General features: G+C 36.6%; 1 protein-coding gene across 6 annotated transcripts in view; it reads left to right on the top strand.

Annotated features, from left to right (window-relative positions):
* Window positions 1-23299, top strand: part of CEP70 (centrosomal protein 70) — an 84267-nt gene that overhangs the window by 14489 nt on the left and 46479 nt on the right. For all 6 annotated transcript variants that reach the window (XR_005377073.1, XM_038571015.1, XM_038571018.1 and 3 more), the window contains exons 5-9: window positions 2042-2211; window positions 7756-7812; window positions 13413-13500; window positions 13592-13680; window positions 14796-14870. Coding sequence is in view for 5 of the 6 variants with exons in the window: in XM_038571015.1 (XP_038426943.1) it covers window positions 2042-2211; window positions 7756-7812; window positions 13413-13500; window positions 13592-13680; window positions 14796-14870 (479 nt within the window). In the remaining variant the exon portion in view is untranslated. The remainder of the gene's footprint in view (window positions 1-2041; window positions 2212-7755; window positions 7813-13412; window positions 13501-13591; window positions 13681-14795; window positions 14871-23299) is intronic.

Here is a 23299-nt window from a genome sequence, read left to right as displayed (position 1 = left end):
GAAATAGAGAATATCTTTCCATTCATTTTTGTCTTCTTTACTTTCCTTCAGCAACCTTTTGTAATTTTCAGTGTATAAGTCTTCTGACTTCTTGGTTTATTTCTATGTTATTCTTTTTGATGCTATTGTAAATGGAATTATACGTGTGTGTTTTTTAAAGATTTATTTATGTATTCTGAGAGAGAGAGCGCACAGAGAGGGGGCGGTGGTGAGGGGCCCTGGGAGAGAGAGATCTGAAGCAGACTTCCCATTGAACGTGGAGCCCTACATGGGGCTCAAACCCACAACCCTGAGGTCATGACCTGATCTGAAATCATGAGTTGTATGCTTAACTGACTGAGCCACCCAGGTGCCCCTGGAATTGTTTTCTTGATTTCCATTTTGTATTGTACATTGTTAGTTTATAGAAATGCAATTGATTTTTCTGTGTTGATTTTGTATTCTGCTACTTTGCTGAATTCATTTATTCTAACAAGTTTCTTTTTGTGGACACTTAAGGTTTTCTACACATAAGATCATCTGCAAATATAATTTTACTTCTTTCCAAAATGGTTGCCTTTTATTTCTCTTTCTTGGCTGATGTCTCTGACTAGGACTTCTGGTACTATGTGGAATACAAGTAACAAATGCAGGCATCCTGCCGTGTTTCTGATCTTAGAGGAAAAGCTTTCAGTCTTTCACTATTGAGTATGAGGCTCACTATGAACTTTTCATAAGTGGCTTTTATTCCTAGTTTCTTGAGTGTTTTTATCATGAAAGGTATTGAATTTTGCCAAATGCTTTTTCTGTATCAGTTGAGATGATCATATGTTTTTGTCTCCATTCTGTTACTGTGGTGTATTACATTGGTTTTTTTCATATGTTGAGTCATTCTTACATTCCAGGAATAAATCTTACTTGGTCTTGGTATACAGTCCTTTTAATATGCTGCTGAATTTGGTTTGCAAGTATTTTGTTGGAAATTATCTGCATTAGTGTTTGTTTATAAGGGACATTGGTTTGTGGTTCTCTTTTCTTGTGTTGTTCAGGGTAGTGTTGGCCTCATGGAAAGACTTAGGCAAAATATAGTTGATTCTTGTATATTGCTCTAAAACTTGCAACCCTACAAAACTGAATTATTAGTTCCAGTTTTAGGGCTAATGTATAGATAGAGGTGGAACAGAGACCCATGTCACATGGCTGTACAGCAAATACCTGACTTCCAGATTGGGGCTGAGGAGATGATCAGTGGTTATTGGGAGATATTGTGGTATCAGAAGCTGAATCTCCTTTCCCCCTTGAGGTTATCTAAGTCTCAGTAAACTTGACACTGTGCAGGTGAACATGTGCTTAGACAAAGCATTCTCTTCTGAAAATGCAGATTAGATGGGGATGGGCTTTCTCACTGAGCTTAAGTTTTTAAAAGTATATTAATAACAATAGTGATGGTGCTCTTGATAATGAACTATCGAGGGACATTGAAGGATTGAAGCTAGGGAATAAAGGAAAACCAGACCAGTGATATTTCATTGAGGACAAGGAAGATAGTGTCTAAAACCTTTGTATAAATCTTGGGGTATATATTATTGCTTAATAACAAATCCTGATTTAGGGAGTACTCTGAGTTTGCTGTCTCCCATATTGCATGAATGTCTAAGTGGATCAAACTATCTGAAATCCTGAATTATCATTGATCACTTAAGAATCTGAATTTTAAATCCTAGTTGTTTTTAACATCCTTAATATTGGTCCTTTCCTGATTATTATTTTCACCTAAACCTGTACATGAAATTATGTCTGTTTTATGGAGTTCCTTATTACAAAATAAGTAAATGCATGTGATTGATTATAAACCATATTTTCCCTATTTTACTTGTTATATTTTTGTGTTTATGACTTATTAATGTCCTTGGAGCTTGCACCCATTTAAAAACAGCTCTTGAAATTCTTGAATGAAGCATCTCAATAGAAACTGTGAAGATGGCTTTGTGTACAATATTATTAGGATACCATGTCCTAGATGTACATATCATAATTATGTTGTTTGAAAAATTTCTTACAGGCAAAATGTCATCATTATAAGAAAAAACGAATGGAGCAACAAGAGATTATTACTTCTTTGCAAAAGGATATCTATAGATTAACAAAGGAGGACGAAGAGCGCGTTGTCACTCAAAACAGAGTATTTGCTTATCTCTGCAAAAGAGTTCCTCATACCGTCTTGGATAGACAGTAATGTTTTCTACATAAATTGATATGTAGCTAGATTCATTGTCATTTTTTAAAACATTTTATCTTGGCAGTGGATATATCTCTTATAAACTGGAGGAGTCTTCCTCCCCCTTTTCTCTGCCCTCCCCCCCCCCACTCCACCTAAAACGTGATTAAGTTATTGAAGAAACTGGTCATTTAGCCTCGAGAAGTTCTTGCTAGATTTTTTTTCCTTATCGTATCACTTATTCTTCTGTTTCCTGTATTTCTCTAAATTAGAAGTTGGGGCTAAATTCAGATACAAATATTTTGGGCAAAATACTTCATAAGTGGTAATGTGTGCTTCTAATGTAATGTGTGATTGTAACATATCAGGAGGCACATATTGTCTAGCTGACTTACTTTTAAGGATGTTAATAAGATTGTTCAGAGGGTTAAATAGTAATCTGATCCTTCCTCTATGAAATGGCCCATCATCTCTTCATCTAATGGTTTCATGCAATTGGTGATTTTGCAAAATGGTGATTTTTTAATTCTGCTGTTCCTTTAAATTTTTTTTTTCTGGAATTCTTCCATTAAAAAGAAAATTTGCTATTGACTAGGGGCTATTTGGTTGTTCTATGTGGTTTGTTACAGGGAAGGTAGAATTAATACTCAGTTCGTTCATTTTAATCCCACTTTTTAGAGTAAGGAGTTGATGCCCTTATGATTTCTAGTGATAAGCAACATGATTTTTTGTTTGTGGCTGTCTGTCTTTTTTCAATTTTAATGATCATATTATTCTGTCTTTGGCCAGTGGGAACTTTTTCATACTGGTATTATATGCCCTTTTGACTCAACTTCATTAATCTTTGTTAGACTTCTTACTTTTAGGGAGCAGGCACATTCTATACATTTTTTTTTTGCCTCAGAACTCTTTTGGGGAATGAATCCAGATATTTGTTAAAGCTAACACTAAACAACCAGAATTAACTAAATTAAATTTAAGATTAATTAGACATTTCTTTTAGCCAGGGATGGTTTTTAGAGGCCACAGTATGGGTGTTGGGGTTGCTTGTCATGCTTATAATGTTTATTGTGTTGTTACTGATTTTAGGACTTTTTAGTGAAGAGTACAAAGAGTTATGTATATTTTTGGGAAAAAATCATTAATTTTTTTTCCAGCTGAAGTTAACATTCCAGGATTTTTTAAAAATTTTTTAAATTTATTTATGATAGTCACAGAGAGAGAGAGAGAGAGAGAGAGAGGCAGAGACATAGGCAGAGGGAGAAGCAGGCTCCATGCACCGGGAGCCTGATGTGGGATTCGATCCCAGGTCTCCAGGATCACGCCCTGGACCAAAGGCAGGTGCCAAACCGCTGCGCCACCCAGGGATCCCACATTCCAGGATTTTTATTTAAACTCTGATTCTAGGGCAGCCTGGGTGGCTCCGTGGTTTAGCGCCGCCTTCAGCCCAAGGTGTGATCCTGGAGACCCAGGATCGGGTCCCATGTCAGGATCCCTGCATGGACCCTGCTTCTCCCGCTGTCTGTGCCTGTGCCTCTCTCTCTTTGTGTCTCTCATGAATAAATAAATAAAATCTTTAAAAATAAAAAAACAAAAAAAACCCCTCTGATTCTACATTTGTAACTTTCCTTTTATACTAAAACTCCTTATTCCTAAGAACAATATAATTATTTATTATATATCATATAAAAATAGCTTCAAAATAATACTAGAATTACTGCTAACAATAAATCTATGAAATTTAAATTTCTTTACAATTATCTTTTTTTTTAAGATTTTATTTATTTATTCATGAGAGACAAACAGAGAGAGGCAAAGACATAGGTGGGGGAGAAGCAGGCTCTCCGGAGGGAGCCTGATGCAGGACTTGATTCCCGGATCCCAGGATCATGACCTGAGCTGAAGGCAGGTGCTCAACCACTGAGCCTCTCAGGCGTCCCTGCAATTATCTTTGACATCAATAGTACGTCAGTGTTCAAAAATATCTTGAAATATTTATTTGTATGTTTGTATCACCAAATTAACGTACAGTTAGGTTTGTTTCAATTTTCTTCAATGGTTAGGGATTACTTTGTTTTCCGTTTACATTTGAATATGTAAGACATCAATGTGATTCCAATGTAAAAGCTAATCATTTGTATTCAGAAGAGTTGTGTTTTCATTTCTGTCCCCTTGACCCTATTCCTTTCTGCTATAGGTAATTCTAAATGTCTAGTGTTATTTATTTATTTTTTAATTTATTTATTCATGAGAGACCCCGGGGCGGGGGGCGAGGGGAATGGAGAGAGAGAGAGAGAGAGGCAGAGACACAGGCAGAGGGAGAAGTAGGCTCCATGCAGGGAGCCCGACGTGGGACTCAACCCCGGGACTCCAGGATCACACCCTGGGCAGAAGGCAGGCGCTAAACCACTGAGCCACCTGGGCTGCCCTATTTCCCTGTTTTGTATAAAAGATACACCATGTTTTTTTCACTTAATAGAATAAACTACATCCTAACTAGTCTTAAGTATTTACATAGTAGGATTGGGAGTCTTTACTAACTAGGTATTTTTATTTTGCTATAAAAATAAATGAGGTCTTATGCAACTTAAAAACAAGTTAAGACTATAGATTTTGATAATTATTTAAGAAATAATACACACATCTATAATTTTCATCCTTTTGAAGGAAGAACAAGGACAAAAATTTAAAAATTGAAATTAAGGGCAGCCCGGGTGGCTCAGCAGTTTAGTGCTGCCTTCAGCCCAGGGCCTGATCCTGGAGACCTGGGATTGAGTCCTAGTCAAGCTCCCTGCATGGAGCCTGCTTCTCCCTCTGCCTGTATCTCTGCCTCACTCTCTCTCTTATCTCTCATGAATAAATAAATAAATAAATAAATAAATAAATAAATAAATAAATAAATAAATAAATCTATCTTAAAAAATAAAAATTGAAATTAAAATATAAAAACAGAGATAGATGTGAATAAATTTAAAAAGAGAGAAGCAGAGAAAGAAAAAATAAGTGTAAGGAAGAACCAAAAGAAGAGAGACAATTACAGTGGGAGAAGTAGGGGAGTAAGAAAGATGGAGGAAAGGGAATGAAAAACAAGTACAAAACCCAGCCAATTTGAGTGAGTCAGCGAGAGAAAGAGAAGCATTGAGAGAACTTACCATGTACCATATAAAGTCAAGATAATTCAGGTGTGAATTTGTCTGATGACCTAAAGATTCTATACTTTATTTGATTTTTTAATAAAGCTAATTTTCAGTTTGAGGCGCAGAACTTAAAAATTGTAAATTAACCTTATCAGAAATGCATGAGTTGTAACCACTACAGTTATTGTTAAAAGTGACAAAGGCATTGGGAAAAACAATATAGAACATATACAGATGAGTGAAATCATGTTTCCTGCCATTTATGGATCTGATAGTCTAGCTGGGTAGATAGACACATACTGAAATAAGTAAAATATAAGACCGATAGCAATATGTGCTATAATGATGGAGCCCATAGGATAATAAGTGGGCATGACAGAAGGAGAGATTCGTTTCCTTTGAGGAAGATGGGGATGACCAGAAAGGCATTATGAAGGTCATAACTTACAAACTACATTATTAGGCACTATCGAATTTTAATAGGCAGAGGTGAGGGAAAGGTATTTTAGTTAGAGAAGTATGATGGCAGGAAAACTGAATATATTTGAGAATAGCAAGTAGTCCAAGTAGTCAAAGAGGTTTGGAGCATAGAGTGCACAGATGATGGTGATGAGTATTTTAGGAGACGCTATGGAAAGGTGTGCTGAAGCTTTGAAGGGCTTAAACTGCAGGCTGAAGAGTTTGGGTTCTGCTTATTGTATAGCAGGGAAAAAAAAAAAACCCCAGGATTTCTGATTAAAGAAATTAAACCCAGAGACAGACAAGTTAATAATCACTTGTAATAATCAAGGTTGGAGATTGCTAAGGCCTGGATTAGGGCCAAAAGAAGGGAGAGCTATTGGAAAGATGGACAGGAATTGTCCAGACTAACTGGCTGTAGATACTGAAAGAAGGACAGGAGTCAAAAATAGCCAGATTCTAAGCTAGGTTTGAGGAGGAGGGATGGAAGATGATGAATTCATTTATGGGTGTGTGATTAGGCACCTTCTATCAGCCGTGTAGAGATATCAGGCCTGCAGTTAGAAGGGCCAAGCTCCATAGAACTTTCAAATTTCAGATAAAGGAAGAAAGTAGGCAGGAATTACGTTTGGATTTGAGGATAACTAAAGAACAAAAGTATTTCAGGAGGAGAGGTGATACTTGCTGCCTCATCAGTTTATAGGTTTGCCTTCTTGCTGTCTTCCTCAGAATTCCATTTGACACACAGTGAAGTCCTCCCTAAAAGTTTATTGAAGGTATCCAGTAACAATCAAAATGAATGAAGTTTGCTATGAGGGAAAAGATAGAGATGGAATGGTAGTGTAAGGGAGGAGTAAGGGGTGACAGGGCTTGTGAAGGATATAAAGGAAATTAAAGCATCTTTACAGGATAATATGAAAACTGTTATGTGTTGAGATGGAGAAAGATTGAGCGAAAGAATAATCCAGAAACTTCTAATATTAAAAGCACAAGTGGTTGAATTAGGTCTGAAAAAATGAGTAAGTTTCCCAAGATGGAGAAATAGTATATTTTAAAAGAATAACATGTGAAAATATAGTGTTATTTTTTCCCTTGAGGAATTTTTAAATTGCAAAAGCAGTACATGTTTATAGAAGTTCAAACAATATAAAAGTGTGTAAAGCAAAATATATCTGCTTACCCCTCCTATAACCCCTTTTAATAGTTTGGTTTGTGTCCTTCCTCGTGTTTAACAACAGGAGTGCCATTGGCATTTTGAGTGAGGTGGTTCATTGTTTAGTACTGCTGTCAGTTTGTTGATGAACTTTTAGCACCCTGCCCCCTCCCAAACGAGTTCTTGTGACAACGAGAACTATCCTCTAGGTTATGGTATTATCGCCCACTTGAACTCACAGAGTTCTTATTCAATACAAATACAACCTCACATACAATTATTTTTTAAAAACAAAAATAGAGCAATACTCTACATTTGGCTATGTAACATTACTTTTTTTCCTTATCAGTTTTTATTAGGATATGAAAATTTACATTATTTCTTCTATGCTTCATTGTTTTCTATAGAGTGGATGTGTCATTATTTAACTTTTATTGAAGAACATTTAGATTGTTTCTGGGTTTTCACTCTTGTAAATAACAGTGCAGTGAATGACTGTTAATTTTGAGTACCAAGTTTGATCAGATATTTCTGTGGGAGCAATTGCTAGAGGTAGAATTGCTGGGACAAGGAAAATATTTATTTAATATGTTGAGATATAATTTTCATGGTTACCTTAAAATCTATACTTCAAAATTAAAATATATGGCTTAGTATAATACTTATGACAAAAATCACTTAAAATTTTTTAGAAAATTTCTAGATAACCTGTACCTTTATTGCTGTAATTGGAAATTATATAGAGAGAATAGTATAGTAAATGGTCCAATACCACATTTTGAAAATTCAGTTTATCTCCTGTTTTCTAGGTTACTTTGCCTAATTGATTACTATGAATCTAAAATTAGAAAATTTCAAAAGCAAAGGTAAGACTAATCCTCTATTACAGTTTTTGAAGTTAGTCATGAATCACACCAAAAGTTTTTATAGTCTTTGAAACTTTAAATATGCTTTGGAAATCTACCTAATATGTAACTATGAATTTCTTTTTCTTTTATAAAGATCTTGAAGTTTGTGTTTTACTTTTTATGTTAAAATGTACTGTTGCATTTATTTTAAAATATTTATGTTTAATAATCACCAAAATATTTGTCAAAGAAGAAATAGTATTTATTTTAGTTTGTTGAAGCATTATAATTTGTTCTACTGATGTCATCTAGCTACTGGATAGTTACTGAGTGTATCCACAGAGTGCATAGGATTAGACTGTCTACAAAAGTGCAACATAATTAGTATGCAGATTTATATGAGATAAAAAAAATGTCATTGTGAAAAATCAAACATATAGAGTAAAACACACTTGTCATTTCTGATAAAAAAAATTAAAAGTGAAGGTAAAGATAATAGTCTTTGACTAACCTAAAATAACTGAGGGATATCTAAAGCCAAATAATCTAAACTATTTTAAGGTCATTAAAACAGCTGTTATGTCTCCTTGTTTATAGATGGAATAATTCTTTTAACAGTTATTTATTTGAGCACCTACCTTGTGCTATGTTTTTTTTAGGTACTTAGGAAACCATAATAAACAATGCAGATAAATTCTCCACTTTTGTCAGGTGTACATCTTGTATTCTTGCCCCAAGAATAATGACTTTCCAGAAACACAGCAGGACCAGTGGCAGAGCTGTGCTGGTTGCTGATTCCTCCTAGCACCTTGAGGACTCTAAAATGACAACAACAACAACAAAAAAACAAAACAAAAAACCCCACCAACAAAAAAGCCAGAATAGAAGGGAGAAAGAAGTGAAAAAAAGGAGGAGCAAAAGACAAGAAGAGAACAACTAATGATAGAGCAATTCCTTGTTTCATTCTACTCAGAAAGTAGCATTATATCAAGTATCTTCAGAGACCTCCTGATTTCCAAGTGAAACTCTTTTTTTTTTTTTTTAAGATTTTATTTATTTATTGATTCATGAGAGACAGAGAGAGAGAGAGAGGCAGAGACATAGGCAGAGGGAGAAGGAGGCTTCATGCAGGGAGCCTGATGTGGGACTTGATCCTGGGACTCCAGGGTCACGCCCTGAGTCAAAGGCAGACGCTCAACCACTGAGCCACCCAAGAATCCCAAAACTGTGCCTTTTAAATAATAGGCATGCTGTGAGATTCTACAGAGATGAGACAAAGATTTGGATATAGTTCTTACATTCTAACTAAGATTCTACAATCTAGTAAAGGAGTAAAATGTAAACACATTAATAATTAAGAAAAGTAATAGATTAAAAAACAATATCATTATAGAGTAATTATTAAAAATTGTACAGACAGTAATATAGGAGTTTAGAACAAGAACAAAATAGTTTTGGATGGAGTGACCAGGGAAGCCTTTACAAAGCAGATGAGGGTTGTGCTTCAGCTTGAAGGATAAATAAAATTTGGGAAAGTAAAAAGGCAAAAAAGGTAGTCATTTTAGACTGCTTGGATGCTATGAGCAAAAGTGCATAGATTAAAAGTGTAGACTTTTTTATGGCACTGTGATTTAACCAATTTGGAGTTCAAAGGATTTGTTGGTATGTTCATAGATGTAGTAACCTATAAAGAGCATTCTTTAACAAACTGGTCTAGTAAGCTGTAAATGAATGAGAAGGCTTCATTTGCCTTGGAAAGAAGGAAGGCACTTTTTCCTTTAATACAGAAAAACTGGGTGATGAGGTTATAGATGTGTAGATTAGCCAGAGTTCTCAAGAGAAAGAGACCAATAGGATGTATTTTTATATAGAAAATATAGAAAAAAATTATTTTAAAGGAATTAGTTCATGTGATTGTGAGGCACGGCCTATAGGCTTGAGACCCAAGGATGAGTTCCTTCTCGAGAGTCTCAGTCTTTGTTCTTAAGGCCTTTAATTGCATGAGGCCTACCCACATTATGAAAGGTTCTGCCTTTACCTAAAGTCTGTTGATTTAAATATTAATCACATCTAAAAAAATATCTTATAGCAGTATCTAGACTGTTGTTTGACCAAACAGCTGGACACCAGAGCCTAGCCAACTTGACACTGAAATGGACATAGTATGTAAGAGTAAAAAGAAGGAAAATTAAGAATTTAATGGCTTGAGAGTTTGCGAACTAAACTTACACAATCAAGAAAATAATGAAAATGATGAAGGAAGTGAGAACTGTGGCAAAATGGACAGCTGTATACCATCTGTCTTAATGGAGCCATTCCTACACTCTAGCCAGGTGATACCTTGTAAGAATGTGAGCTCAGTGTAGCTAGATTTACGGGGTTTTCCGAGATTTATAAATAAGATTTTTAATATTCACAATTAACTTGGTGATTTAAAAAATATATGGTCCACAGAGAACAAACTGATGGTTGCCATAGGGAAGGGGTATGGGGAGTAGCCAGAATGGATGAGGAGAGAGGGAGATAGAGGCTACCAGTTATGGAATGAATAAGTCATGTAAATAATAGGGAAAGCATAGGGAATATAGTCAATGACATTGTAATGGTGTATAGTAACAGATGGTAGCTACACTTGTGAGCATAGAGAATGTACAGAGAAGTTGAATCACTATGTTGTACACCTGAAACTAATGTAACGTATGTTAGCTGTACTCATAAAACATTTAAAAAGAAAAACAATATTATATGGTTCAAACTAAATATCAGTTGCAACCTTTGGGCTATGTCTTTAGTAAATTCTAATCTAGATTTAGGTGTTTGCAAACTTTTCTGTAATGGGCCAGACAGTAAATATCATAGGCATTTTAGGCTGTATAGTCTCACAACTAACTTTTCAACTCTGCTCTTGTAGCACAAAGCCTGCCATAGATGATATGTAAGTGAATTGACATGGCTGTGTTCTGTAAAACTCTAACTACAAAGATCCATGGCCTGCAGGTAGCCTGCAGGCAGCAGCTTGCTGATTACTGACTTGCTAGATGATAGAGTTTGGGATTTTTAGTAAGAGTAGAGAAGATTCGGGCACCTGGGTGCCTCAGCGGTTGAGCATCTGCCTTTGGCTCAGGGTCATGATCCTGGGGTCCAGAGATCAAGTCCCACATCAGGCTCCTTACAGGGAGCCTGTTTCTCCCTCTGCCTGTGTCTCTTGTCTCTCTCTGTGTCTCTCATGAATAAATGAATAAAATCTTTAAAAAAAAAAAAGAGAGAAGCATAGCCATCATTTGAGATATGTCATGTGGAATATACTATGAGGAGTTAAGTTGCCTCTGAAGTTGTGCAAACTGGGGTTCTCTGACTAGAAATCATAAAAGAATTGAGTCCATTTTGAGGAGGAGTGTTGAATTTGGTTGTCATGAATTTTCTGTAAAAATCCGGGGTTGCGGAATGAGAAATTTGGGGGTAAGGAATTCCCTTTTCACTTAGCAATCCTGTCATTACTGGCCTAGCTGAAGTGAGATATTTTGGCTTATAAAAGTCCTTGGTCAGGCCAGATATTTGGATTGAATGTCTCTCATTAAGGGAGAAGGAGATAGGAAGAAAATAGGAACTACATTATGTATAATCCTCTTACAGATGAAAAAATTAGAAGTCATTTAAACTTTGCAGCAATGAAGAGTTTCCAAAGGAGAGGGTTTTTCAGGGTTCATTGACTTTATAACTTCTAGTAGTCTCCTTTCTAAGAATGAGTATGAACTTAATAGATTATAGCAACTTCAAGGTAGATTTTTGAAATCTATAAATAGGCTATTATTATCACCTGAAGGAGTAGGAGTACTGTAAAAGGAGGGTATAATTGGTATTACATTTCTAAGAAAAGATTAAAGAATTGAGAGATGAAAGAGGAGTGAAAATGAGAGAAATCTACAATTTGGAGGCTTAGGTAGAATGAACAGGAAGCACAGGAAAAGGAGGTATGTACCTGTAGAGCTAGGGGAGCAAGACCAAGGGAAGAAGACAGATGGGATAGGGCCTGTTACAGAGAGAGACAAAGCCCCTACGTAACACCTATTTAAAAAATGTTTATTCATTCATGAGAGAGAGGCAGAGAGGCAGAGACACAGGCAGAGGGAGAAGCAGGCTTCCATGCAGGGAGCCTGACGTGGAACTCGATCCTGGGTCTCCAGGATCACACCATGGGCCGAAGCCAGCGCTAAACCGCTGAGTCACCCAGGCTGCCCATTAACACCTATTTTTTAAGGGCAGTGTTATCCAATGTTTTTCTCATTATGAAATAAATATTGATGTTTATCTATCACACTGGAGTACACACAAAACTGTAATTGAAAGCACCTGACTCAAGAACTCTTGACTACCCTAAGCCCTACCCAGTTGCCCTGAGGCCTAAGGGCATGACTAGCTTGCTATTTTATCTATAACCGTTTTGCCTAGGACACCTGTGGTACACTATTTGGAGCCTCTAATTTAGGGCACAGGTTTGGGAAGACTTCAGAGGGACTTGTGAAGGGCATTTCTGAATACTATGGACTAATATTACTTTGTCTCCATACAAGAGCAAACTTGGAAAGGAAGCAGCAATCAAGGCAGTAGAAATGTAAATACAGGAGTTAACAAATTGAAAATCTTAGAAAACTGTAAATATGCTATGATCTCTAAAAAAGAGGAAAAGTACATTTTAAAATGATAGGCTTTCAGCTATGTAACTTAACCTTTTTTCCCCCCACTGTTACTACATCAATAGATTACATGAAATATATTGCTAATTATTTCTGTTAGTATTTCCCTGACTTAGTGGATATGATTGAAGAGCCAAGGAAAGTAACATAAGAATTAAAACTACCAGGCTCAGATTTTCTTGTGAGATGTCAGAGACATTTGAAAAATTACCCAGGGAAAATGATTCTATAGTGAATTTGTAGTTAAGTGAAACTCCCTTGTTTAATTCCATCTTTCTCTTTAGATAGAAATTTTAAAAATGGTCTTGGATAATGGAAACAGATGACTTTTGAAATTCACTTCTGATTTCCTCAACATGAGTGCTTTAATATGTTTTATTTATTTTTAACACCAATACTGTGAGGTAGATGTGATAGATACTTCTGTGACAGAAGACAAACTGAGAGATTGACCTATTTGAATGGCATCATGTTAATGGTGTCACAATTTGAATTGGGACTGTTAAATCTATTGCCTTGTCCACTCAGACTCTATTTTTTTCATAAAGGTTTTTTGGTGACCTAAAAGTACTAGAAAGGAAAAACAGTATGCTTTGTTTATTCATTCAAAAAGTTTTTTTTTTTTTCCATCCTCATTATGCCCTATACTCTTCTAGGCAGTGAGATGCAATGGTGAACAAAATACAATTCTGGTCTACATGGATCTTATGTTCTAATTAAGGTGGTAGTGAACAAATATGTACTGTAATATTGGGTAGTTGTATCTTCTAATACCATTCTCTCTGAGAACAAATAGGAAATTTGGCTTAAATTTTAATTCATGTTTAGGTTCTCAGACACTTCAGGGTTGACTTTTGTTAGCTATATTTTTTCCTTTGAAGATAGATTTTTTGTAAGAAGTACACATCGTGTATCTTTTCATAGGCAATATAAAGAAGATGAAAGTCAGTCAGAAGAAGAAAAAGACTATAGAAGTTTGGATGCCTCACCGACTTATAAAGGCCTTCTAATGGTATGGGGACTACATGGCTAATAATTACGTTTTTATAAAGTAAAATAATAATCTAGGAAAATTAACTATTTTTCTATGAAATGTGTTGAAGTCATTACAGAATCAACTCAGGGAATCGCAATGCAAAATTGATGCACTTTTAAGTGAGAAGCTGAATCTCCAAAAAGATTTGGAAACCAGGTGAGAGAAACTTGACTCATTTTTATTTAGTTTTTGGAAAGTAAACACAAATTGGAATTTGGGATGTTAAATGAATCTTTCTAGCTCCTTTACTGTAAAACTAATCTTGGAAACTTCATATTTTTTTTACACTCATTTTAGTTAGTTGTATCTCATATGATGGAAGGAACAAGATCACATGTAGGTAGGAAAGGGAAGTGAGAATAAAGGAGCCCACATTGAAAGAGATAAAGCTGGGTAGGAGCACAGAATATATTCAGATTTATATCAGCAGGTTTCCCATTCCCAAATTTCTTTAGAATGTTTTCTATCTTAGTCCCTGTGTTGTGAAAGAAGAAAACTAAAAAGTTTAAATGGTATACAAGGTATATTTATGCATAGCATGCCACCACAAAAGGATGATGCTCTGTGTCTTGTCAGGGAATAATAAAGAATGAACATTGTTAAGATTTTTTTCATTTAAGAAGTGTTTGTTGAATACCTCTTATAAGTTAGACACTGTCCTAAGCTGTGGTGTAATATAATGACCAAATAATAACTTGTTTCATAAAGATTATATTTTAATGGAGAAGGAATTAATAACTAAAGTAGAAACCATTTATATAAAGTTTAGAAAAACCTACCACATGATGATATGTAAATTTATGGTTATATAAATATGTAGTAAAAATTTTTAAACATGCATGAGAATAATGAATAGTGAATTTGGGATAGTGGTTACCTAATGAGGGACACACATGGAGTTTTAAGTATGTGTATAATGTTTTAGTTGAAAAAAAAATGAAAACAAATCTGTTAATATTTAACTTTGGTGAGGCTGAGTAGTGGGTACACCATTATTTATTTTACTGTTCTCTCTTCTTGTCTGTACATTTGAAATATTTCTCCATAAAAGCAAATAATAGATTAACAAGAAAAATGGGTAAAAAGTTCTGAACCAAGAATACATGGAAGGAGACATTCATTGGCCAATAAACACCTCACTGACAGTCATGAAATATTTTAAGTTTTTTAATAAGCATATTTGTGACAAGTAATATGGCATACCTTATTTATTAAATATCTTTATAGTTTTACTCAATAAAATGCAATTCAATGTGATTTATTTTCTGCAGGCCCACACAGCATGAATTAAGACTTTATAAACAACAGGTGAAGAAACTGGAGAAAGCCCTTAAGAAAAACATCAAGTAATTCTATTTTACCAAAGTTACAGATTTGTTATGGTTTTATATTTTTATTTTTATTACCTTTAAATTTACTTTATACTTACCTCATGGTGGCTTTGGCTTGAAATTACCAGAGTGATGATGGGGGAAAATGTCGTAAAAGGGTATTTTTGGTTCCACAGTTTGTTTGTTTTTTTTTTGAAAAGATTTTATTTATTTATTCATGAGAAACACAGAGAGAATGAGAGGGAGAGAGGCAGAGACACAGGCAGAGGGAGAAGCAGGCTCCACGCAGGGTGCCCGATGTGGGACTCAATCCCGGGACTCCAGGATCACGCCCCGAGCCAAAGGCAGGCACTAAACCACTGAGCCACCCAGGGATCCCTGGTTCCACAGTTTTAATACAGTTTCTACTGTGTTGGATTTGGCTATGTATTTATCTTAAGAACAAAAGACAGGGATCCCTGGGTGGCTCAGCGGTTTGGCGCCTGCCTTTGGCCCAGGGCGCGATCCTGGAGACCCGGGATCGAATCCTACGTCAGGCTCCCGGTGCATGGAGCCTGCTTCTCCCTCTGCCTGTGTCTCTGCCTCTCTCTCTCTCTCTCTGTGACTATCATAAAAAAAAAAAAAAAAGAGAACAAAAGACAGCATTTGCCTGATATAATAAGGGCAAATATTGTAACTAGAAAATTGTCTTTGGAAGCCATAGTGGAATTGTAAGTGAATCATTGAAATTATACATGATGAGCTCTCAATTTTTGTTGGTGCCAGTAATGGCCTGAATAATACACAGCCTCATCACACTTTAAAAGTACTTAGAATGAATGCAGTGAGTGAGCCATTCACATCCATCACTTATTTGTACTTTTCTTAACTTTGAAAAGCACAGTCTCAGAGGAGTTTGAAAAGTTAGTCCTGAATAGTAGTAGGATTTTCTGAAGATAATCTAGGTGTACTTTTTCATTCAAGGGAATGGGACTTGAGGAGGTAGTGCGGGGAGCATTGGGAGGAAATATTTTGAAAACTATATGAGCTAATATATGCATTAGATGTATTAAATCAGTTGTATTAGCATAAGTTGATTCAGTTTTCAGTGATAACCGTGTTTCTTCCTTCCTGTGGCAACACATGCCATAGTGAAGGCAAATATTCTGGAGATCCAAGGATTAATGTACTGAGTTAATTAAGATAGTACAGAAGAAAAACTAAAAAAGAGAAGAGAAATGGAAGTTTCGGAAAGACTGCATTCTTTAGCTCACTTAATATTTTCCCCTTCCTACTACTCCTTAGTATTTTTGGCACATTTAGTACTTCTGCTATGTGCTTGGCATTCTAGGTACTGGAATTGCAGTAATAAGCCAAATAGAAAGGATCCTTGCCCTCATGGAGATTACATGAGGAGATAAGGACAATGAAGAAAAAGACCATTTTGATGTAATATAATTACTAAATGTAAAATAGTCTGTTGTGTGAATTTGGACAAGAGGCGGTGGTGACATGGTCATGGGGCAATAACAGCAGAGGTGAGAGTGTTTGGAATATTGGAAGGTAGAACTGTTAGGACTGGGTGATGGATTGGATATAGGCATCTCACAGGGCGGGGAGGGGAATCAAGACTCCTTTAAGTTTCAGGCCTAAATAACTATATAGTTATTGGTATCTCAATAAGATAGGAAAATTGGTTGAGAAGCAACTGGAAAAAGGATGATGGAGGGAGGTAAAAAGAGGAGAAGGTGTAGATAGACATTACATTTGATTATATGTAAGTCTTCATAAGGAAATGAAGGTCTGAAGAAATAGTTAAGCCTGAGCTGCCTAATACTAGGTTTAATGAAGAATGGAAAGTTGTAGAAAAACATGATAGGACCAAAGGGCATGAGCTAAGTATACTGGGGGAAATTTGGATTCTTTCTTGAAGTCCCTCTGTCTTCAGAGATGAAGATGCTCCTTTCCTCTGGGTATACAAGGGCACCTATTACATGAGGGTCTTATGATCTGCTTCAGGAGAGGAGGAGGAGATCAGAGAGCCTTTCCTGCATATGCCATGTCTCAAATTCCTTTGGCTCAAAACATTCCTTATGTCAAATGGCATATTTTAGAGTCACATATCCTTATCCCCCTCAAAGGAATTTTACTCCTTTCAAGGTAAGTATATTAGTGAAGATACACACACACACACACACACACACACACACACACACATAGAGATAGGTGGTTGGTCTTCATTATTCACAGGTTTCATATCTGTGAATTTGTGTACCTGAAATTTATTTTTAATCCTCAAATCAGTAGTTGTAGCACTTTCGTGATTATGAGAGGACATGCCCAACATACACATTTCCACCTGTTGCACAAGATGATGCTCTTTTTGTTATCAGAGTGCCACTTTTCTTTCTTTTTTTTTTTTTTTGCATTTTTGTACCTTTTGTTGGTGATTTCTCCAAGATGGCCACTAAGCGTAGTGTTGAAGTGCTGTCTAGTATCCCTCCTGGATGGGAAGAGGGCTGTGATGTGGCTTACAGAGAAAATACATGTGCTAGGTAAACTTCATTTAGGCATGAGTTATAGCGCTGTTAGCTATGAGTTCAGTGTTAGTCAGCAATATCAAATAAGGTGTTTTTAAACATTGACACACATAAAACAAGCTTATATATTGATCATTTGAGAGAAATGTTATTAGATGCATGCAGGTACCTGACTCTATTAACCCTAGGAGCAATGGCTCAATCTTTTCTAATTCAGTGTTTATGGTGACTAACAGAACTACCATGATTAACAAGAATTGACTGTATATGTCTTTGTTGTTGTTTATTTGGAGCTGTTGTCTTTATTTTTATTTTTATTTATTTTATTTTTTTATTTTTTAATTTATTTATGATAGTCACACAGAGAGAGAGAGGGAGACAGACACAGGCACGGGGAGAAGCAGGCTCATGCACTGGGAGCCCGATGTGGGATTCGATCCCGGGTCTCCAGGATCGCGCCCTGGGCCAAAGGCAGGTGCCAAACCGCTGCGCCACCCAGGGATCCCTTTATTTTTATTTTGTAAAGATTTTATTTTTTGTATTAGAGACCGAGAAACATAGAGCATGAGCATAGAGAGGTACAGAGGGAGAGAGAGAAGCAGATTCCCTGCTGAGCAGGAGCCCAATGATGTAGGGCTGAGATCATGACCTGAGCTGAAGGCTCAGGTGCTCCTGGGCTATTGTCTTTAGATTGACCTTTTCACAATTAGCCTTTAAAATTATGATTCAGAAAAAAAAAAAATATGATTCAGAACCAATCCCTGCTGTATTTTTTGTTGAATTTTAAAGAACATAATTTGCTTTAGAAATTTAAATTTGGAATTTTAAAAAATTATTAATTTTTTTTATGTTTGGATTGGTTTAGATTCTTTTAGAATCTAGATGTGGAAATAGGGAATTAGGAATGTTAGATAACTTGCCTACGTCACACAGATGGCATGTGGAAGAACTTGGAAAGAAATTAGATCTGTACCCAGTCATTCTGACTCCAAAGCTCAAACTCTTAACCATCATACTAATTAGAACCAATAAAACACCTGGTGAAAAACATTTTTTTAAGGTAAAACTTCAAATTTTTATTTTTTGCAATGGCAGAGGTAGAATATTTTTTTAAAGAACTACAAATATTGGGCAAATAATTTAAAATAAAATATCCTGTCAGCTCAGTAAATCCTCTTCACATATAGACAAAATAGGGGAACAGTTTTTTACTGAATAAACGTCCAACCAGACTGAGATATACAGTATAGGCAGTCTGCTAAGGAGATTACAAAGCCAGAAAGAAATCTCATTCTTTTATATAGCTACACATGCACAATCCATTACATATATTATATGTGAATTGTCTTTACCCTAAGGAAAAATAAAACTTTGTGTGTTTTTTATAAAAAGCAGGAAGTTACAACCTAGAGAGCCAGGAGCCTAGACTAAACTACAACAGAGACAGGGAGACAAGGTACCATTCAAAGATGTGGTTCTGAGGCTTCCAAGAAAGATATTCCTAGGATGTAAACTTGGCAAGAGGTTTATTTAAATCTTAAAAAAGATTTATATACGCTCCCAAAGATTCAGCCCAATGTTCATAGCAACAGTGTCCACAATAGTCGAACTGTGGAAGGAGCCATGATGTCCATTGACATATGATTGGATAAAGAAGATGTGAGATGTGTATATATATATATATATATACACACACACACACACACACATATATATACACATACATACACACATACACACACACACACATATATATGTTTTTATATGTGTTTATATATATAAACACACACAATAGAATATTACTCAGCCACCAGAAAGGATGAATACCTACAATTTGCTTCAATGTAGATGGAACTGGAGGGTATAATGCTGAGTGAAATAAGTCAACTGGAGAAAGACAATTGTCATACAGTTTCACTCCTATGTGGGACATAAATAATAGTGAAAGGGACTATAAGTGAAAGGAGGGAAACTGAGTGGGGAAAATTAGAGAGGGAGACAAATATGAGAGACTCCTAACTGTGGGAAACAGTTGCAGAAGGTAAGGTCGGTGAGGGGATGGGTGACTGGGTGACAGGCACTGAGGAGGGCACTTGATGGGATGAGCACTGGGTATTATACTATATGTTGGCAAATTGAATTTAAGTTTAAGAAATAAAAAAAAAATTAGCACACAAAAAAGACATACTTTTTAAAGAGACAGAGAAAGAATTTAACAATTACAAGTTTTCCAAAGGAAATGCTACAAGAAAAGGAGGGGAAAGGCTGTCTCTTCCTTTTAGGATCTGAGAGAATTCAATTTTTTTCTTTAGATTTGTTGCTTTTCAACTAACTACCTTCGATATCAAACGAGTCTACTTGACATGGGAAAAAAAATGGACTTTTCTTGAGTTACTATTACAACAGGTTGATTATAAAATTTGGTTATTAGAAGGTGATCAAATAGGTTTGCCAGTACAAGATTAACCAAAGGTGCTACACTAATTTCATTTAATTTCAATGGTATTTATATTTTCCCTAGGAGAAAACAAAATCAGAATCCTGTCACTTTAGTGTTGAGTTGATGGATGTAGAGGTGGCCAGGACAGTGAACCAAACTGAAATGAACAATCAAGGGTTCATTCATTTACTACTATAGTGTAAGCAGCCAAAAAGTATTCCTATTTTTCTCTATGAAATGGCACCAGGCAAGAGTCAGTAAATGGCATGCTGCACTGATAGGAAGAAACATCTCACTGCCTAGGAGCCCTGGACAGATTTTTGCCCGGGGGAGCTCTGTGAGTGGAAAATACGAAGTCAGAATGGAGAAAATTATATTAGTTAAGATTTCCGCCACCCTATAAGGAGAAGTGAAAAGTACCTCAGTCAGGGTCACCCCAATAAAGAGGCCTCAGGATGGAGGCACCTGGACTAGGAATGAAGAAATCTATGCAAGCATGGCTGGCCTGGGAGTTGCAAGGAGAGGGAAGGGTCAAGGGGGCTGAGTTTTTGACAGCAACTCCCTCCAGAGATTACAGTGCATAGGCTGTGCTCCAAGTTTGATGTGGGAGGGCAGCTTTCCCCCATGAAGCTTTCCATGAGGGTTACAAAGGCTTCCAGACAAAGCCTTTGTAATTGTCTGGTTTGGGCCTGAAAAATAATGTGTAGGATTTTGGCCTGGAGTGGGAATTCTTTTTTTTTTTTTTTTTTAATTTTATTTATTCATTCATAGAGATGCAGAGAGAGAGAGTAGCAGACACACAGGCAGAGGGAGAAGCAGGCTCCATGCAGAGAGCCCGATGCGGGACTCCATCCAGGGTCTCCAGGATCACGCTCCGGGCTGCAGGCGGCGCTAAACCGCTGTGCCACTGGGGCTGCCCTGGAGTGGGACTTCTAAAGAAACAGTTGCTTTCAGAGTTGTGGCATTAGAGTTGATAGATTAAAGGGAATCACCCTTCTTTTTATCCTAATCATATAAAAAGTCTTAGGAATGTGGAGAAAAGGACTCAGAGAATGTATAACTCTGAGAGGCTCAGATTGGTATCTATATGTGTTTTGTATCTTTGTGGCAAAAAAGGCAGGATTTTTAAAAACAAAATTGGCATTCTACTTTTCAGCTTGTTCCTCATCTCCAGCATGGAGTCATCCTGAATCATGGAAAGGCTTCATCAGGCACAGTTAAAAGCTATAAAGTAGGGGATCCCTGAGTGGCTCATGGGTTTAGCGCCTGCCTTTGGCCCAGGGTGTGGTCCTGGAGTCCTGGGATGGAGTCCCTTATCTGGCTCCCTGCAGGGGGCCTGCTTCTCCCTCTGACTGTGTCTCTGCCTCTCTCTCTGAATGAATAAATAAAATCTTTTTAAAAAAGCTATAAAGTATCTGCACATAGAAACATATCTTATGGAGATGTCTGTAGAAAACAGGAGAAAGCACAGATATTTTAAGCTGGCACTACAGTTTGCTGAGTTTCCCAGACTCCACAAAGAAACACAGCTATTGCTGCTGACTGCATGAAATGAATGTTCATTAAGTATGTAAAGAATCCTTTAGCTACTCTTAGGGGATTTTTATGGCCTTTAGGCCCTGCTCACTGCTCTGGAGACAACAAAACAACCCTGGCATATTTCTGAGTACAGCCTATACTGCTAAAACACATTTCTGAAACATCAGTGATATCATATGCAATTGGGAAATAAAGGAATGATTAGTAGTATTAAATAGACATTGCTAGAAATAGTTCACATGATTTTTCCTAGTACAAGAATGAGAATAGCAGTAGTATTATAGCTTTCAACAAGAGGAAAAACTTTGCTGGTACATAGGCAGTTGCCCTTTCAGCTCTATTTTAAGAAAATTTAAAATGAGAGGCTGCACCCAGGGCTCCCTCCTAGACCCCCAGCATTAGACAGACTCCAGGCTGGAGGCAAGTTGCACTTGGTCCCTTGCCTGTTTTAACCTCATCTTCTCTGGCCTGGAGTTCCGTTTCCATCTTCATAGTCTTGGCATTCTCAAGCTAACATTTCTGCTCTGTGGTCTGTATTTGTAATATCCCTTGAGGCAACCAATAGATATACTAGAGCTGTCTAACTTAACTCTTGAGGGATCAGTTCTCTGGTTACAAGCTGCATCTATTGTAATGTAGTCTTGTTTCTAACACTGCTTTTCTCCCAAGCTCTGTTATTTTCACCTGTGTGGTTTTGCAAAATACAAAGTTTTCAGGAATATTACGCTTTGGCTGATACTTTCTGTGAGACCAAGCGAACTAGAGGTCAATATCGCATGAGTCCCTAGCTTTCACTAATACTCATCTCCTGTAAATTTAGAAAAACAATGAGATTAAATGTATACTTGTCAACCAAGAAGGAATTCACCGAAAGTTTAAGCAAACAGGTGTTATTTGGGCAATTCAAATTGCAGTCTAGGAGATACAGTTTCAGGTAGATAACCTGAATTGTGTTCTGAGGAAGAATAAGAGGAGGCAGAGTTGTAAAGGTGAAAGGTCATGAGTACCATTCTCTTTTAGGTCTCTATGCAAAACAGGAATTGAAACTAAATTAACTGGGATGGGTTGAATTAATTTAATATGCAAATGAAGTATTGAAACTTGCCAAAGTACAAATCTCATTGACTCCTTTTGAAGTATAGAATGTGAACAATTTAGGTGTCATGATGAGGAGGAAGTTCAGTCCAGGCTGAGGGCCACACAGCTGGCTGAAAAGTTTTTAAATTTAGTTTCTTACAGTGAGGATGTACATAAAATCCTCCTCCCTTATGGCCTCTTTTTTTTTTTTTTAAGATTTTATTATTTTTAAAAGATTTTATTTATTTATTCATGAGAGAGAGAGAAGCAGAGACACAGGCAGAGGGAGAAGCAGGCTCCCTGCAGGGAACCTGATGTGGGACTCATCCCAATCCCTCTCCAGGATCATGCCCTGGGATAAGGGCAGGCACTATTATTTTGAGTGAGAGAAAGAGAGACTTAGAGCATGAGTGGAGTGAGGGGCAGAGAGAGAGGGGGAAGCTGACTCCCCACTAAGCAGGGTGCCTGATGTGGGGCTCAATCTCAGGACCCTGGGATCATGACCTGAGCTGAAGGCTCAACTGACTGAGCCACCCAGGCGCCCCCCCCACCTTATGGCTTCTTAACTATTTTAAGAGACTCTTAGCTAGGCTTGCTTGCTCCATTTTAAAATCTTGTTTTATAGTGTAAAGTGCTTAAAAGAGTTCTTCACAGAGAATATTCTCAATAAATACAATTATCATCATCACCAGGTTGCTAATATAAGTTGATTATTTCATTATTAAATGAAGGTATTTTTTTATTCATCTAACTTTTCCCATAGTGACTATAACTGGTACATGCAGTTATATATTTAGGTTACTGTACTGAGCTAAGATGTTATATATATCCATAGCATAATATTTATTAATCAGACTTGAAAAGAGTTC

This window comes from Canis lupus, chromosome 23, assembly GCF_011100685.1.
Source record: "Canis lupus familiaris isolate Mischka breed German Shepherd chromosome 23, alternate assembly UU_Cfam_GSD_1.0, whole genome shotgun sequence".
Classification (NCBI taxonomy): Eukaryota; Metazoa; Chordata; class Mammalia; order Carnivora; family Canidae; genus Canis; species Canis lupus.
Note: the sequence above shows the minus strand (reverse complement) of the source record. Positions and strands in the feature narration are given on the sequence as shown.